Source organism: Nipponia nippon, unplaced genomic scaffold, assembly GCF_047370975.1.
Source record: "Nipponia nippon isolate SJK-2023a ecotype South Korea unplaced genomic scaffold, ASM4737097v1 scaffold_5, whole genome shotgun sequence".
NCBI lineage: Eukaryota > Metazoa > Chordata > Aves > Pelecaniformes > Threskiornithidae > Nipponia > Nipponia nippon.
This window is the reverse complement of record NW_028262369.1, coordinates 49,624,396-49,643,600: the sequence shown is the minus strand read 5'-3', so window position 1 is coordinate 49,643,600 and position 19,205 is coordinate 49,624,396. Positions and strand designations below refer to the sequence as shown.

The 19,205-nt window shown below is 39.0% G+C and overlaps 1 protein-coding gene across 1 annotated transcript; it reads left to right on the top strand.

Moving 5' to 3' along the window:
* The first annotated feature begins 58 nt into the window (after window positions 1–58).
* FIRRM (FIGNL1 interacting regulator of recombination and mitosis) lies at window positions 59–19,185 on the top strand. The gene is made up of 24 exons (XM_087731839.1): window positions 59–215; window positions 738–777; window positions 1,542–1,630; window positions 2,895–2,999; window positions 3,563–3,703; window positions 4,702–4,864; window positions 5,242–5,326; window positions 5,844–5,982; window positions 6,485–6,565; window positions 7,560–7,624; window positions 9,302–9,450; window positions 10,380–10,488; window positions 10,993–11,179; window positions 12,209–12,291; window positions 12,538–12,589; window positions 12,919–13,012; window positions 13,659–13,840; window positions 14,525–14,647; window positions 15,573–15,668; window positions 16,113–16,226; window positions 16,668–16,772; window positions 17,074–17,154; window positions 17,950–18,063; window positions 18,367–19,185. The coding sequence occupies exons 1-24, from the start codon at window positions 117–119 to the stop codon at window positions 18,550–18,552; spliced, it is 2,682 nt and encodes an 893-aa protein (XP_087587965.1). The 5' UTR covers window positions 59–116; the 3' UTR covers window positions 18,553–19,185.
* The last annotated feature ends 20 nt before the right edge of the window (window positions 19,186–19,205 follow it).

Here is a 19,205-nt window from a genome sequence, read left to right as displayed (position 1 = left end):
GCTGCGTCCGCAGCCGCCCCGCCCCCTTTTTCCCCCCGGAGCGCGGAGGCTGCTGGGATAGCGGAGGTAACTTTTTCCCGCCTCTCCCCGGCCCTGAGGTGAGGGGAGTTGGCGCCATGTCCCAAACAGATCCTGAGCTGCTCCTGCAAGAGCTGGGAGGTTGGGACTGGGATCTCTGTCGCCGGGAGCTGCCCGCCGTCCTACCCCGGCTCCTTATATCCTTCCCGGGAGGGCGGTTCGGCTGCTGGGTGGCTGTGGGGAGCCACACCGAAATGGCGGGGGGAGGGGGGCGGGTCTGCCTCCTTCAGCCTTGCACAGTTCAAGCAAATATATCTGTGGGAGGGAAAGCGGTGCAACCTTTGTAAGGGGCTGACACAGGACAGAAAAGCTGGGTGCCGGGTATTTCACTGGAAATGAGTTCAACCCTTCACTGAAATAAAAGATTCACGGTAGAAAATAGCGTGTGGTTCATTTAGCGCTGTAGATAACTTCCCCCCTCGTCCCCCCAAAAAAAACGCAAGACTTATTTATTCTCCAGTACGCTGTAGAAATACTCGTGCTGATCGTGCGGGTGCTGAGGTCTATTTGCCTGCGTTGGTTATGGAGCATCCCCGCCAATTTCATACAACGGGTGAGGCGTACGTGGGACAGCGCGAGAGAAGTCACTGTGCCTTCTGCGGATGCTTTAAAGATCACCTTTATGGCAGAGCGAGTTTGAGTTTCCTTAACGTTTTTACTCTATGTATCAAGAGTCTGAAGACTGGACTGAGCATATTCGTAAGTAGCGACCAAGAAGTGCCTCTTCTTCCTGAGGATCGTTGTATTGCGATTGCCTCATAAATTCTGCACTACTTAAAAATACTTCTGCTATAACTAGTGACTTTCGTGGTCTTTAGCAATCCTGCCGGACCTTGCATGTGACACTAATTGCATGTTGAATAAGCTTTATAAAAGCCCATAAAGAAGCTATGCATGTAAGGCTGCTTTTTCCTTCCCAGTACTTCTGATTTTTAGATGCTTGAAAGAAGTGTGCTTTTCATTTTGTATTTTATTGTCTTTTTGGCCATTATCTTACAGGTGGCTAAACTCTGGTAATAACTGATAGTGATAAGAAAACGAGGCTGATATGTAACTGTTTAGGATTCTTGCTAACATTCACTCTTAAGTTGCGTATTAGTGCCAGCTAACATTCGCTGTTAAGCTGCATATTAGTGCCAACCAGCTCATTAAATGTGCAACTATTTGCAGTTTGGAATATGGAAAATTGTAGTTCCATGGGCAAACAATTGTGCTCAGCCTTCAGCTAAGCGTAGTCAGGTGTGATGCTGTTATTAATGGGTTTACTCATGTTGGAGCTGTTATTGTTACTTGATTTTTCAGGTAATGCATATGTGGCAAATGTTACGTTGCCCCTCTCAAAATCAAATATCTGATCTGTTTCTGCTTGAGGTAGTTCTTTGTTTCATCTGGTAGGTTGCTACATATTTGTGATAATCACGTGTTCTCTTTCTGTAAGGTTTTATAAATGTTTTGCTTTGCAGGTGTTTTGAGGATCCTGACTGAAATGTTTTTGCCCCATATCAGCCTTGCAGATTTGGAACAAACTTTTTTCTCAAAAGTATTACCTAAGGTATGACATCTTTAATTAAATGTGGAATTTTCAGTCAGTCCAGTGCTAAAAACCTGCTTAGAATGCAGTGATTCTTTTTTGAGGTCTCATGATATAATTATTGCTTTGGATACAAAACTTGAAATTAAAATTTTACCCTTTAAAAGTTTAACAATTTTGTGTTGTTGGGTTGTTTCTGTGATTGTTACCATTCTTTACAGTGAGGAGAGGATCAAACACATGATATTCTACTTTCTATATTCAGTAACAGAACTGGTTTTTATTTCTTTTTGAGAAGATTGGGCTTTTTAGAAAATGACCAAGGTGGAGAATTTTTATGTGAGGTAGCCTCTCAGGACAAATAAACTGAAGAACCCAACACTCATATAACATGCATAAACATTGTGATATTTGTGAATAATATAGTGAATAAACTTTTAGACCATACTGGCCTAACATATGTTCTCTTTTTGGATTAAATGATGGAGAATTTTGTGCTGTAGTTGTATTAAAATTCTTCAACGCCTGCATTTTAACTGAAGTAAAGCAGTGGCGAATTACTGATTTAAGTTTCAGGCCTCAGCTTGTATGTTTTAAGCAGCCTGTAAAAATGGCCACTTGATTTTCACTTATCTTATTGTGTGTCCTGTAGCAAATTTTGAAGATTACAAGAAAAATGGCCCATAACAGGCATATCCTGAACAAGGATTACTGTACCATACCAGTTTACGTAGTATCCTGCACGTGCCTGGAAGCCGCTCACTGTCTTTGCAGTCTCAGTAGTAACACTCATAAAATATCCAGGGACCTCAATGAAAGTAGAAATTATTGTTGTGTGTAGGTCATAGACTTATTTCTTTATGTATTCAAACTGTTAATGATCATTCAACTGTTAATGATTATTCTCAATAAAAAACCAATTTTTTTGAGACAAAATGAAAATCCTTTTAAAATGGCGCGGTTTTAACTAAGTAAAAAAATCTGTGGTAGAATGAGGTGTATATTTCAAGTGAATTAGCTAGGAATTTTGTTTTACTAACAGGTTTTATAAAAAGTAACAGCTAATATAGGTTCTGTCTATAATTCGGGAAAACTATAAGACAGGTTTTGCTTCTTGGCATATCACGCTTTATGATTCAAATGCTAGAAAGCATTATTTTTTCCTGTGAGTTATCTCAGTAGCCCAGGACTCCCTGCCAAGGAAGCAAGCAGATATAGAATGGTGTTTCTACTTGCATGTGTATGTTTATAAACAAAATGTTTAAGTTTTGTTTTGTTCTGACAGACTCTACAGTTATTTGATAACTTGATGTATGAATTATCCAGTGAGGCCAAAGGATTAACCAGCCAGAATAGAGAGTTATGCAGTACTGTAAGGAATCTTTTACAGGCAAGTCCCGTGAAATAAGTTGTCAAAGGAATGTTTACATTATTCTTTATTTTACCTAAACAATTAAGAGGTTTTTAGAATGTTTTTGTTAGTTACTAACCAGCTGGTTAACATGTAATTTGAACTTCCTTTGAAGTTGAAGTTCAATTAAAATTTTGTGAATGATTTGATTACATTTAGTGTGTGATGCTAATCAGAATTTAAAAAAAAAAATAATCTCAAATTCTCTAATGCAAATGGAATGCAATTCTCCATATTTGAAGAGTGAATGTGGCACCCATTCATACAGTCACTTAATTAAGAGGTTTAAAATTTTTGTAAATTGAGAACAGTAGTCAAAAGAAATATGAAACTTTCAAAGAGCATATGGTATTGGAGAAAAGGTCTGGAATTACTTGATATTATTTTATGGCACTTCTTTCATCTTTAACAAACTACTTATTAAATAGCAGTGAACTTTAAACGCTATAAAAATCTAGGTGCAATTCAGCTAAGAAAAGATGCTTTTGAAATTATTGCAGGAGTGAAAAACATTGATTGTTGTTGTTTATTCTTGCTTTAAGACTATGGTGCAACTGTTGGAAACTTTGACTGGTTGTGTACGGTATCTCTGCACACTGCAAGAATGTGTGCCTCTGGAGAGTATCCGCACCCTTCCATCCTCGGTTCTTTATGTAATAAAGAACACGTTTACACACTGCAAGGTAGGTCTGTGTTAGAAGGAGAAAAATTCTTATACTTGGTTGGCTTTTAGGAAACATCCACTTTGTAAGAAGATCCTATTTTGAAATAATACCATCGTTGAATTATTATTTTTTTAATGTAAATTTAGTTGTTGAGTAGTTTACAGAATGTACTTAGCGCACGAGTACAAAGATGATTTTTCAGCTGTCTGCCCAGCAAATCTGACCTGGTAGTGAGAGGCACAGACTGTGCTATTTCCGTATTTTGCATCAACATCAACTGAACGTCTTGCTTATGAATGCAGGCTTTCTGTGACATTTGTGCACTTCTGATAGCTGCAGTGTTTTTGAGAGCTACAAAAGGGTTACCAAAATCGTGCTACTTACTTTATTTCTATGCAAGTTCCAAAGTGGATTGAAAGTTGCGATAGGGGTCTTCATGTTGGTTACGATGAGTAACGTGTACCAGTTTCAGATCTGTATTTTCAGATGTGACAGTAATTCCCTCTACAGCCGTGAAAATAAAACAAGGTATTCATAAGGACGCAACAGCTTTTGGTTGGCCTTCATTTTCACTTTTCAATTTTTCTTTCTTATGGGAACATTTACAGCAGTTTTGCATGTCAGGACTTGAACTCAGGTGCCATACCTTTATTTAACAATTCCGATTGGAAAGTATTGGGAAATACTTGGAATGCAACTTCCTTTGTTGCTAACCTTGTACTGTTTTGTTCGGAAATATGATCTTAGGTTCGTGCATCTAAACTCTCTAGAGCCAGGCAGGCTTCATTTGTTGTTGATGAGGCTGCAGGTGAACAGTATTTTATACTTGGCGAACAGGGGTTGGTATCAAGCTACAGATCCAGCTGTGTATTGAGTTAAAAGTAGGAACGTCTATGCCTCGTTCTTTTTTCCAGTGAAATGTGTGACAAAGCTCTTGATGTTTTCAGCGTATGAAAAATCAGGCTGTGATTCCTGAACTTTTTTTTTTCAAACCTCTTCTTCCCTGTTTCCTACAGGACAGTGAATCGGTGTACTGTGGGCATCTGCACTTGATTGCTGACCTCCTACAAGCTATGTTCAAGGAAACTTACTCTCTTCAGAAGCAGCTGATGGAACTGCTTGATATGATTTCCATGGGCTCTGCTTCTGCTGAAGATAACGTCACAGATATGGTGTCAGGTATATGTGGATCTAATGCTTTTTTTCGTCTTCCTCAGTCTTTTTTCCTGTAGAGAGTATGTCTGACTTTTTAAAACAGGGTTCTGAGCATGCTCAGTTCCTGCTGTCCTGGCCAGCCTTTCAGCAAGCAGCATTTTGAAGCTTGAAATATTTCCATTTTTCTCCTGAAACTTTCTCTGTGGAATGGGGCATGTTGTGTAGGTTTGTAGGAAAGGGACGGCACCTAGGCACCGAGCCATTTTCCTGATTCGGTGTCAATGTGGTGGTGGTGGTCTCTTAGCGCTTGTGATCGCTGCTGTTTTCCTAGGAGAGGAGCATAGCTGTGAACTCACGAACCTGATTTAACTCAGTTGTTGCTGTTACTATTTCCTCCTTAGTAATCCACACTGTGCTGGAGATATGCTCTGTCATTTCCAATATGGACCATGCTCTTCATGCCAATACGTGGAAGTTCATAATCAAGTACGTCACTGAACTCTTTGGGTTTTATTGCAATATAAACAGACTGTAATTCTAAACAACCAGTGTTTCAATTTAGCTATTTAGCTAGTAAGAAAATTTGCTAAATTTTTAAATAAATTTCTGAGTAAGTAGTATTAAAGGCACTGTCAGTGAAGATAGTTAGGAATCATATGTGAAAAAGTCATAGAAGCTTGACTTTTTGTATTACAATACAGAAGAAAATTTGAAACACCATTGTCTGAATAAATAATCTTAAGAGGTCTGACCTACAATTTTGTAGGGGTTTTTGGCTTGAGGTGTGCTGTCTTGCGCTTTCATCCTGCCTCTCCTTTGTGTTTCAGTCATGGCTATGAAGAGGGTTGTTCTCTCTAAATTTCTGGTTCCGGTGTATGCAGATATTGCGCGAATTAGTGGTGTATAAAAGCCTAAATAGAAGAATTAGTTATCTGGATTTGTACTAACTCATTGCATGATCACTTCTGACAATTAAATATCTGATTATATTCCTATCTTCTAGGCAAAGCCTGAAGCATCATTCCCTGCTGCAGTGCCATCTGAACCACAGTGACATCCTCAGTGGCCTGTGCAAGGACACTCTTCTTTCTTTTCACTCCTGTTTGCAACTGGCTGAGCAAATGAAGATGTCAGAGATACAGGTAAATTAAAAAGCTCCCAAAGCTGCCATTGAACTAGAGGAGGATAAATTCTTTGTGCTGTATTATTGCTTGGAGTGGTTTGGGTTTGGTTTTTGGTTTGTTGGTTTTTTGTTTTTTGGGTGGTTTTTTTTTTTTTTACTTCATGTGGTAGGCAGAATACCTTGTTCTTTTGAAACCACGTGAAAATGAGGCCCGTAACTTTGTTTGGATTGGGGATGTTTTAGTGAGGCACTGAAAATAAGTTTCCACCATACTGTACGGGAATTTTTTTTATTTCCTGAACTGATGATATCCCAAGGTCAATCAAAAGATAATATTTCAATTCTGAATATTGCTATAAAAACGTTGAGCCATACTGAAGATTTCTAAAGTTTTTCCCCCATAGCTGCAGAGTCTGGAGAGAATCAAGTTTGAAATAGGTTTTGAACATTGTTAGAAATCTAACTTTCTTTTTTATTGTATTACTCTGTGTATTAAGTTTTAGAACTGCTTTTTTGGACAGGAGGGCACTGACCTCAGGCTGTTCCAGAAGACAGTCAAGCTGTGCAGGTTCTTTGCTAATTCCCTTGTACATTACACCAAGGTAGGTTTTAATATTTGAATTCTATGTTAGCATTAAATATAAGCCTCTGGTCTGCAAATGGAATAATTTTGTACTGCATAATATCTCAAATTTATGACTGTACCACATGGGTGGTATAATTAACATCCATGCATAACCTGCTTGTGGTTCTTCCACCTCTATCTACGGACAAGCCTAAGCAGGATTACTGCTGGGATTTAACAGAAAAACAAATGAGAATAATAAGCTGTTACAAGCAGTGTCACTGGGGAGTTAGTAGGAGATGTCCAGTCTTTACAGGCAGCCTTGACTCAATGCAATAGTAACTCTGTCTGGCAGAATTAAGCAGATTAAACCTGTCGCTAAGTTTTCAGAATTGTTGCTCATTTCAACAACTGAAAACGGTGTGGCATTAGTTAGAAGAAATGCCTGCGTACTGTTGTTAGCTCTGACGCTAACTTTCTGCTCTTTCTCTGGCCCTTGTACTTTGTTGCTGTGCTTTATTTTTATCATTATTAGAAGACGTGCTGTACATCTACCCATTTTAAGAATGTACGTGAAAAAATTTTGCCCTCCAGGAACAGCAGTGATGGTGCACTCTGCATCTGTTTTGTCCTATGGGGTAAAAGCTGGGGGGTGATTTTTTTTTTTTTTTTTTTTTTTTGGCACAAAGTAAATAGAATTGTGACAGGATAAAACAGCCTTACAGCATGTATGAGAGCACTTCAGATTTATGCACCTCTCTATGGCTATTACAGCTGTACTTATTATTTTTTTTAAATAAGCCTATAAATTTAATTGTTTTACCTACGATATATATACATGTAGTGTAATTAATCTTAGGAATGCTTTGTATATTGTTTGCTTTGCGCTTGCTTTGTCCTGTGGGTTGTTAGCACTTAGCCAATTTTTGCAGTGTAGTACTTTACACCCCAATATCGCAGGACAGAAAGAAAGTGTATTTAATGACGTGTTTTATATTAAAAGTACCATTCAAAATTAATGGCTTTTGCAGGAATTTCTTTCTTTCTTCTCTGATTTGTGCTCCGAGTTACATCAGCTCTTTCTTCAGATATACAGGTAAGTGAAGTACAAATAAGTGATTATTGATAGTATCTTAATAACATCTCTATATTACATTCTTAAAGTCGCAGGTATTTTGAGATATAAAACTACAGTTCTCGTTCCAGAGTTGTTCCTTTCTTTTTTCATGTGCAAAAATCTAAAAAACCCTGTTTTTAATAAATTGGACATTTTTGTGTGGTACTAGTTACCTTAAACCCATTCTTGATTAGTGCTCTGAGTGTCCAATATTGACAAGCCACTAACTTTGTTGCAATTGATTATGTCAACATTTCTTAACAAGTTATGTGTAGAATATGCAGATTGATTGTCTTGGACACGGGCTCTATTTATGCAGTTTCATTTGAAAATTCTGGTTCCTAAAGTCAAAATTCCTGAAGGTAGGATTTGCCCTTTGGTCACCTTGCAATGAAGCAGTTAGGCAGAGCTAGAACAGAGCAACCCGGCAGTGTACCTCCCACTTTGAAACAAACCGTAGCATGATGTTAGTCAAATCGTGCAAAGTCAAGGCAATTCAGAAGTACCATTCCCTGGTAATCCTAATTCCTTTCTGCTTCATATGTAATGAAACAGCCATGCTACTCGGTTTTTTTCTATCTTAAATTCTAGTGACAGAAAAAAACCAAGACTAAATGCAGGTGTCAGCGGCAAAAACTTGATAGATTGTTTCAACATTACGACAAAGTATGGAAACATTTGTCCTGAAGGGGGAGAGGATCAGAAACAGAGTATCCTGAAATTTTTCATAGCTTTACTGTTGCGTTTATAGTCTTGTGAAATCTCACAAAAGGACTCTGGTTCTTCCAGAAGCAAAGGCTTTTTTAATGTTATGCTCATAAAGCGTAACAGTTTGCAAGCGGCTTATTGTTTTTCTTTCAAAAGTTTTGTTCTATTTGCTGCAATAGTGGGGAAGAATAGGGGAAAGTGGACTTTATAATAGAGGGCTGATTTGGAATTTAAACCAGGCTCTGTGGTGAGATGCACGCATGAGTTCACTGCATGTTGCACTGCAAGATTGGGTGGATATTGTTTTACGAGTTTCCTTTTCTAACTTTACTTACCTTGTAGATCTTTCTCAAGTGGAAGGTTGTGAACTTTTATTCACTCGGCAAAACTGAGCAGGACTTTTGAGTAGGGACATAGTGTTTTTACAGTCACTTTATAAGCTGCAAGAGTAGAAGGTTTTCATTTCATGATCTCTTTTGCTTTATTCTCATATCGCTTCTTTTTTTCTTTTATTGTCCAGGGTTTTTTTCTCTTCAAAGAAATTGTGGTACCATTTTTAGTGTCATGTGTTAAATTAGTCACATTTATGACTGTCAAATTGCGTATACAGGTGTTTTCTTGGCTTTTCATTCTTTGACTTCTTTTGTCATTCTGTATATTTCTTCTTATATATGTTATGTATTTTACATGCATTTTCCATGAGCTTGTAAGGTTTTCTTTCAATGTTTAGTAAAATATTGGATTGTGGTGCTTAGTTTAAAGGCTGAATGCAGAGTTATAACTCTCATAATATCTCAATATAGATATTCTACAATGGGGAGCCTTTTCTGTCTTTTATTTCACAATAACAAGGAAATAATGAATTTGCCTTTTTGTAGTTCTTCTGAAAAGTAATGGTACTGAGAATGTTTAACTTTTTTTTTTTTTTTTTTTTTTGTCCCCACTCAGCAAATTTCCTCCCAGTCTCTATGCTCCAGAGATCTCAGAAGTTCATCGAGATGAAATATCCCGGGTTTTTCTTGTGGCTCTGGACCCCCTCATCAATCAGCTCCTTCCCTTTAGCCCTTTTATGGAGCAAGTGTTAAGTGAAAAGTTAGGTGGGTTTAAAATACAGCTACTGCTGCTATTGGACTATGTAGGCATCTCTAAGGGATCAGGATCGATATTTTGACTTTCTGGACCACAAGCAATATTCTGTACTGGTTTGCTTGCCTCTGATTCTTTTCCAAGTACTGTGATACAGCCAGTTGCGCGCTAACTCAGATGAATTTTATAACAGATAGTTCATGCTGCTGTCGAATGCAAAGTACTTGCAGTAACTTCAATATTAATCTGGTTAACAGAAATCCTGTCAATTCTGCTGTTTTGCATAATTTCAATCCACATTTGTCACAAACTTTCAAAGGAGGCTGAAATTTTTCTGCTGTTCTTGTTGGTGGGGGAAGAAAACTTTTTTTCCTAAATTATTTTCTGTGGAAAGTAGAATGCCTTGAAACTGAAAAATGATCAGCTTTTTGTCATTTCTACCCTGACCAACTTGTCATAATTCTGAGGTAGCTGTGCTACCTCTTGGGAGATATGGTGTGAGCATCAGTTGCTCCTTTTCTCTCTGCAGGCTGGTCTTACTTCTCTCCCACATGTGCGCTCTGGCCTAGTGATTATCCTGACACACTTAGAAAAAACCTTTGTGTTTTCAGTGTTTGAGGCATCCAGTGCTTTCAAGGAGACTGGAAGCGTGAGGCACCCAGATTGTAACTCCTTTGCAGCATGTTGCAGTGACAGTTCAGAATTGGAATATTTTATTTAGCTTTTATCTGAAATAGTATATTGTATTTATTTTTCATTTCAAACATAATGTTCATGGTGAAACATTCCTTTTTTTCCCCAACTGTGTCTATAAGTGTTTTACTGGGAACTTCTATGTTTCACCAGTTGTTCATCATTTGTCACTTACTTAAAAGCCAGTTTACACACGTGACATATTTACCAGAGCAACCAGCATCATATTTTGTAAAAAAATCTACAGGTCTCCCTCCTGAGCAGCAGCTGCCCCAATGTCTCCTCCTGATTACCATAATGGACAAGCTGTCCTCTCAGCCTGAAGAAGTGCAAACTCTCTGGAACACAGGAAAAAGGTACTAAAAAGGTTTTCACTCTAATTCTTCACCACAATAATCAGTCTATATGGGCAAACAGAGGGGCTCAGTTGCTGGGGTTTCCCTTGCAACCAAATAGTAAAATTGGTCAGACTCTATAGATTTGCATCCTTATACTGAGAAAAACAGGATCTGATGTTCAGTGCTTCAGGGGTGAAGGATATAGAGCCAGAGATGTCTTTGTTTTTCCAGGAAAGGGATGGTATTTAGACTACTTGCAGCTTAAGAAGAGAGATGTGTGTATAATGTGTTGATACGTCACCAAGTTAAAATCTTGCATTTTTATGCCTGAACCCCTAACAATCACCTGAATTTGTAAAAGAGGAAGGTAGTCATGAACATAAATCTAGTATAAAAGCACTGAAGTCATTGCCACTGTTTCCGGTCAGAGACAAAGATTCTGTAGTACAGATGTTGTTTGCAAGATTTGGGATTTGCATATCTGTAACCCAACCATTGATCTTTTTTTTTAAACCCTTGCAGCCTGTCTTTGTTTTCAGCTCTCTTCTTCAGCTTCCAGCAATGTTCTGGCGAGCTTTCTCTGCCTGTTTGTTTGCCAGAGGTGATCAGTACAGGACAGCCAGCAGTTCCCATCACCCTGTATCACTATGTCTGTGTCCACCTGTGCTCCTTCATTGCTTCCACACTCCCATCGCACTTTCCTCAGCTGGTAAAGTTGTTTTTCACTTATCATCTCTTCAGCTGTTGTGATGCATAGGTACTATTTAAAAAAGCATGAGTTCTTTCTAATCTAGCTCTAGAGAGATGCTTAGGTATGAAGTGGTTCTGTAGAAAGCAGCCATGATATAGTTATATGACTGGAGTTCAGTTATACAGCAAATGTCACTCGTGGAAAAGGGGAAAATAAATCTTTATACAAGTTCTTGAGACCCTCAGTGGTGTTGGAAATTTTTGTTCTCTTTGGGGGGGGGGGAGGTCAAGTTGTTATAAAAGTTCAGTGCTTTCTTTTATGCAGTATTCAACTTGTATTAAATTTACCTGCTTTTGTTAGTCTGTACGGTGAAGTAATAAAGTGGAATTTAATATTTGGAGTAGATTATATTGTTGCGATTCCAGCTAAGAACATACCATAAAATGGTAATAAGCAAATAAAATGGTAATAAGCAGATTTTTCAGAGGAGTAGTATTCTGGGCTTTGATTAATGTTCTATAATGTTTTTAAAGTTTTTCACTTTTTACTGCACATACACAAAAGAACCTCTAGATAAATGTAAACCTTTTTATAAAGTTAAGAGGGGTCACAAAAATTATAGCCCTAATTTAATTTTTTTTTTTTCTGAATGCTACATTCCTCTTTCAGATAAAATTTGCGTTCTTAAAAGAAGAAAGGCTTTTATTTGGTTTTCAGTAAGCTGCCAATAAAGCTGGCAAGAAAATTGGCAATACATTCATTTTTAAAAACCCCAATTTTTTCATAGAATTACCTTGCAAAGAAGGGATGCACATGATGAAATGTTTTGAAAAGTGAAGGGTCCTCAGCCCATTGAAATGAATGTACATTCAAAGTATGCAAAACTAAAGGTGTAGCTGAATACAGAGCATGAAAATGAGTTCTTAAAACATTTTAAATTCAATAAGCTGAAAATCGTATTAGGTTTTATGCTAATTAGTGGAGTAAAAGTAATAGTAGGCCTGCAATCTGTTTCTGTGTGAATTTACATATATATTTTCTCTTCAGGAGTATGCTCTGCTGGATGCTGTGCTGGGTTCTAGTATGATCACATCTCTGCTAGCCATGGACTCGTGGTGCTTCCTTGCCCGGTAAGATGTTCTTATTACATGTCAAGCAGGATTTCCACAGATCCAGTTAGTTCTGTAGTTGTATGTAATTCCTTGAGAGAGATTTTTTTAACACAAAATTGTCCCGGAATTAGATTCTTTTCAGATAGCTTATTTTGAAAATTAGGAGCGGAAATGGCTTAGCCAGTTTTATGTGCATGCAAGTAAGGGGAACATGAGGAACATGAGATCAGAAAGTACAGACTCTGTCTCTCTCTCACATTCCAGGTACGGAACAGCTGAACTGTGCGCTCACCACGTTGTTGTCATTGCCCACTTGGTAAGAAGCACAGTGATGTTTGCAATTCGGTGCCAGTTTTAATCCTAGTTCTACTGGCAAACTTTCTAAATGACCAAAGACGGGAGTTTCATCTTTTTCCAAATCCAAAATTGAGATTGTTTTAATTCCTCCAATTGGGTTAATAATTAGCAAAAGCAGTACTTTGAAAATATAAAGCAATATGCCTAGTATTTCCAACATGTCCTGCATTGTTTTATTTAGTGTTACTGCTGTGATCCCACATAACAACTCTCAGAACATTCTGTATAGAATTCGTTTGCCGAGTGGTGATTTTTTTTCTTATTTAATTCCCTGTTTTCCTAATTCAGATAAAGTCTTGGCCCAGTGACTGTTACCAGGTCTCTGCCTTGGGTGTTCTGCTGAGGCGTATGCTGTTCTTGATGGCTCCAGATCATCAGGCAAGTACAGCACCAGTATCTTCTGTCTTTAATAGAAGAGATTTAAATAAGTAGCCTGTGTTAAAATATCCTCTTTCAGTTCTTCAGAAATGGCAGGATGTTGAGTGCTCACTTGCTGTACTTGATATTGTACTCGATACTACTTTGTCATAGTGGATCCTAATTTGTGCAGATGTGCTCTTTAATAAAAACAACAAAGGCACATTTACCTTTCTAAGAGTGGTCTTATTGGGTGGCAATGAAGTCCTTTTTCAATTAAGTATGATTTGCGGAAACTGTCCTATCACTGCATCTGCGACGGTGTTCATGAGTGTTCTCATGCTGTCAGATATAAAATCCTTTCCTGTCAGTGCCTCTCCCTACACCTCAGAGAGGCTAAAGCTCACTCTTCTACTTGCTAGGGCCATTGCTTCAAGCAGCTGAATTTGCTTAATCATTCTGAGGTCCTATATGTGGTAAGGGAGGTGGCAGTTTTATAAGGTTTTTATTTAAAAAGTTGGATTTTATTTAAATGAAAGGGTTTATGCAATTTTTTTCATGTAATATTTCTAAAGCAGACTAATAGTGCATTTTGGTTTCTCAGCTTTCTGACAGGTTATCAGATTGTCTTCTGGTCTCTTTATTTCCTATTAACTTGTGTTTGCAGGTAGAATTTGCTCGTAAGTTTCTTCCAGAAGAAGAGGAGAACTTGGCTGTGTGGCAGCACGTATCCCTCAAGGCCCTGAATCCTGATCTTAGGAGACGAGTGGCACGTCAGCTCTGTGTGGCAGGGCTCGCACAGTGCAGGCGATGGCTGAATAGCAGGCGTGCTTTGGGAGAGCTCCGACCTGTGGTAAAGGAGACTTAGTTCTCTTTGTACAAATGTGTGAACTCTGGGTTTCCAAACTATAAGGATTCTGTTGCTGTCACCTCAGTTCTATTTTTCTGTGTTGCACAGCTTTTTCCATGCCTAACTGGAAAATGCATGAGCCAGAACTCTCATTTTAGTATTTCCTTCTAGTACATGGCGCCTTAGGACCCTCTGCTCTGAGGGTGATGATAGTGGAGGACGTGTGGTTTATTAGTTATTCTAGTTGTTGTTTGCTCTCTGGGTGAGCAGATGTATTTTTCTTTAGAAGATCCGATTTATACTATGTCATACAGTTACTTTTAAGTTTTAAAGTCCTGGCTGTTTTTATGCGGCATCAAATCTGAAAGATGCTCACTGGTCTCCTTGGCAAAGGAGAGGAGTGTGAGAAACCAGACACTTCCACGTGAAGTATCTGCTGCCAGCTTTCGCCTGCCAGCGCAGCTAATGAGTACAGCGCCGTGTGAAACTCACAGAAGTAACGGATGGTTTCCTCGCTTTGGAAGCTTTATTGGCCAGTGGCCTGGTGGATTAGCTGTACTGTACCGCTGACACAGCACACTGGGCTTCCTGCCATCTTGTATCATTTTAGATGTTTAATGTGAGCCTGGGGTTTTGGTTCGTTTTACATGTAGGGTTTTTTGGTCTTATACATTTTTTTCCTACTAGAATACTGCCCTTTCTGTCCTGCTGGCTGCCTACAATTTTGCTGGTGACACTCTGGAGGCAGAACTTCAGGCATCTATCCTGGGAGTGCTTGGTCAGTTCTGGACTTTTCTCCAGGCTAAGCAGGTAAGAGAATTTGCTGCTCCAGTGGTGAAAGCATGATGTCTCCGAGAGGCTGGTGCTGTTTCATTGTGTGTTTGTTACTAAGTTGTTTTACTTGGATTGGACCACTCCTGTAAAGCACGGTGTAACTGTGCTGCCCGTCCGCTGTCGGCTGGTTTCTGTGTTAGGCAGCGAGTGCTCTGGGAGGAGGAGTTTGAATTTTCCTGCATGTTACATATACGGCTCCTTGCTATGGCTCCATCTGTTACTCAGTGTCAAACTCAGACTTGCTTAATGAGAAGTCTGAAACACCTGATTCATACCAGTTACAAATTTGGCCTGTTTTAAATGTTCATTAGAATGCGAACAAAATTCATGGTGATTTAATTAGTACATAGCTTAGCACATGAAAACCCGCAGAGCTAGTAACTTTCCTCCCATATTTGAGAACGAGGGGGTAAGGCGATTCCCTTGCAACTGTATACCTGCTCATGTCTGCAATTGCAGTAAAGAAAACAGGATTGTCATGGTTCCTACTCCAGAAAAAAACAGAAAAGTTTGAGATGAGGGTGAAGAAGAGCCAACAATGTGTTCCTTCAGAGGGCTCTTCCAACCTCAGCCGTTCTGTGAAGACATTTGGCAACTGATAAGTGAAAAGAAATAGTTCAGATAACCTTTAGCTGCTTACATTAGTGAGTGGAGGAAGGAGATGGGGGGATAAGAAATATTCTTAATAAAAATCAAAGAAAAGGGTCTTGTAAAATATGACTACCTAGAAATACTGGTATAACTATTTTAATATTTTTTTCTGCTGCTTGCGATGTGTTGTTTTATGTCTGTGAAATGAGGCGAAGAATTTCGGAACTCTACTGTAACTTCAAATCCTTTCTCAAGTAGTTATTCCATAAGCTAAAATGCAGTGTTACTAATCTCTTGTGATCTGTTGAAGGTCTCGGATGAGCCATGTCTCCAGCAGACACTGTGTTTATTACTTCACCTTTTGGAATTTTTCATCCAAGCATTAGATGCTCAACTGATTACTCGGGTAAGAAAAAATCCAAAACAATACCTTCTTATGAATAATTTACTTCATGAAAACCAAGTTCTCTGTGATATACTGAAATCTCAAATGAGTTATTTCATGGTTTGGCCTTCTCTTAACACATGGAGGTTCCTAATCTTATTTCTTCCTTGATTACTTTCCTGGTCTCTAAACCAAGTATATCACACTTTGGTTAACATTGCTTTTGCAAACTCCATTACTCTGCAAGATAATTGAGATATATGGATATGCTATAGACCATGCTTATTTCTTTCTAAAATGCACACTGCAGCTTTATCCTAGCCAGTTTTATTCAAGGTGTAGCACACCTCCTTTTGTTTTCAGTCTGGTTTTCTAAAATCAATGTCCTCAGATTTAAAGATGAGACAGAACTGTTTTCACCTGCAATCTGTTTGATGGAGCTTCGCTGGGGTTTGCTTTCTGCAGGTATTTGCACTGCAGTCTTCCCTTTTCCAGTTGGATCCCCCAGATCATGTTCGTCTAGCGATGGTGGATTTTCTCTCTTCCATGGGAAAGGTGTTTATACCACAAGAAGCACAGGTGAATATAACTGTGGCCTTATTTAGATAATCGTCAGTCTTTTGATGAAAATATATGCTACTTATTTAAATATAAAGGATCGAGTTCATCAAATGTATACAGGAGTGTCGTGACATAGTCATCTTGGAGACTTACTAATGGTCTATGGCAGTTTTATTTTTCACTGAGACATGCTGAGTGCGTGTAAGATGCTTCGTTCATTCATTTGCTTGTTGCTTCTCACCCGTTACAAAGGACTGACATTTGAACCTCCAAGAAGGAAGACTAGAACATGTCACCTCCCTTACAGTGGTTTTTTTTTTTGCCAGACAGGGCAGTAGCGCTCTCGCATTTCACAAACCTGTCCCTTGAACTTAGAGCAGCGATTTTTTAATAATAAATCATGATGGTAAGGTATGCACAACTAACTCTTTGGAACTGAGTTATTTGTTCCTCTTTCAGAGGCAAGTTGTACCCCAGCTGTCGTGTTTGTTTGCTTCTCTGCTAGCTGACCAGACCTGGCTGATTCATCAGCACGCGTTGGAGGCATTCACACATTTTGCAGAGGTAAGCACAGCAGAACTCTGGATGCATGTATTTGGCTCTGTTAACTTTTATTGTACAGAAATTCTTCCGTCTTAAATGTTTGCTGCTCTTCACTGATCAATTTAGCTCTTAGTATTACAGATGCTATTGCACATCAAAAGTAGTGAGGGCTAATGCAGTTGTAAGTGATTTCAGAAGCTGGAAGTTGAAGGAAAATTAAGCATAGGTTGCAAGAAGGAAGGGATTGTCACAGAAACATTTTTTACTTTGTTCCTGTGTAATACGAATGTAGTAAGCAACTATTACTCAACATTTTTGACAGGAAACAAGCCATGAAGATGTTGTTCCTCAGTGCCTTAATTCTGAAGAAACTAAGAACAAAGTTGTTAGCTTTCTGGCTAAGGTATGTTGTTGAACCATTTTATTCCTTTCTTAGTTGATGTTGTACACACCCATAATAAGCTGTACATCGCCTATGTCTATGTCTACACCTGCATCATCTGCATGGTAATTAAATAAGTAAGTTTAAAATAGATTGCTCTGTTAACTGGGATCTGGTTGAACTTTTCTACTCGCTCTAACCAGCAGAATTAAAAACTGCCATTCCTATGCATGCTGCTCTTCCAGTACTTCTCAACTTTGATTTAAATGCTTTGCTTTTCCCTCCTTGAACAAACAAAGAAACAAACAAAAGATTAAATTGCACAGTTATTGTTGTAAGCAGAGAAGTTATCTATTAAGACGACAGGGATTTCATCATTCCATTTGTGTGATTTCCTTCCCTGTTTCTCTTGGAGCAGTTTCTGAAAGTTAAATGAACATGTATGAAACATCTTAGTCCTTTTTTCATGTTAGAAAAAATTCTCCTAAGAGCAGATGGCTGTTCATTTAGAACACAGACAGCGGGAAAGAGGGGGTGGTTATCATGCTGTAACGGAAGGCAGGGCTATCTGGATGAGCAGTTTTTGACAAGCAGATAATTAGCAACAGAACTGACAGCTGCCAGTGATGCTACACCAAAGTTGTTGTAGATAACTTCAATCTCCTGCTCAGAAGAGTGTATGAGAAATTAGACTCAATGTGAACTGCACGTTAAGATCTCTCCCTCCTTCCCCCTTGTTCTGGCATACAAATTGAGCCTATGAAGGTTTGTAATGCCGCCTTGGTTTAGTTACCTCTCCTGTGGCTTTCTCCCTAGACGAGGCAAGTAGAAGAGACGACAGCAGCACGAACAGAACGAATGAAACAAGAAAGGATTATCTGCAGTGCACAGTTTATGAAAATGGCAGGAGAACTGGAGTCAACAGGAGAGGTATGTGCACTGTTTTAAACTATCTGGGCTCTGCTGTCAATTCCTGTCAGTCTGGGAAGTATCTAAAGAGGTTCAAGATGGTCTTGCTGCCCTCTGATTTCTAAGAAAAAAGGTCGCATGCACTCCTGGCCCTTAATATTATGCCGAACGCTCCGTACTGCCTGCCAGCCGGCAAGAACTCTTACATGGCAAGGGAATTTCCTGCAGCTCTTTTCCATTGAAGGGTTTTCTTGCATTTGGATGAAGACTGACTGGTTATGTAGAGCATTATAAATGATGTCTCATGTTTACTTAAATCTGCAGCCTCTGGCAAAAAAAGCATGTCACCCACCCTCGGAGGAGCAGTATAAGGCAGCAGTAGGCACGATGGAGGGGGCAGTGGAGGCTGTGAAGCTGCTGCTCGGGAAAGGGTCACCCCCTGCTTGGCTTGCAGTGAAACTGGAGGCTCTACATACAGCTATAGCCATCCTCAGAGACAGTGTACGGTAAGGTGCTCAGCAGGTTTTAGAGACAATAAAACAGCTCAGCTCCCTGTGCTGAGGGAAGAGATGCCTTTGTACCGGGATTGCTGGAGAAGAAAAAACTGTGACACAGGGCGATGCTCTACTGTACTGCTGGGTCTCGGTTAATGTGCCAAAATGAACTGAGGTGTGAGATGTTGGCCCATCTTTCATAATAACTGGCTGGAAGGACTGATCTATTTTAATGGACATTCTTGTGCATCTGAGCTGTCATTTTGTATATTGCCAATGTATAGCTTGCTCTTCTAAGCTACTGTATGATGATAAACATTCCATGAGATTGTAGTTTGAATACTAAGATGTTTGAATCTGTTGTAAAAGTAACAGTTACCTTTGTTCCTGTCACATACAGGTGACCAGGGAGTAGGTGTTTTTATCTTAATTTTAAAATACACTCAAGAATAACAATTTAAGGTTATGTTCTCTGAACATACCTCTGCTGCTGGTTCCACTCCACACCAGGGTCATCTTTTAAAAATAATCTTTATTGGTCACAGATAAGAGCAGAAAGAATGCGGTGATTAAGCAGTTTGTGTTCAGTGGTCCTTCACTGCACGGTTCCTAGCACCTCTTGTGCCATCCACTGACAGAACTATATAAACAGAAATAAATAAGTTGAGA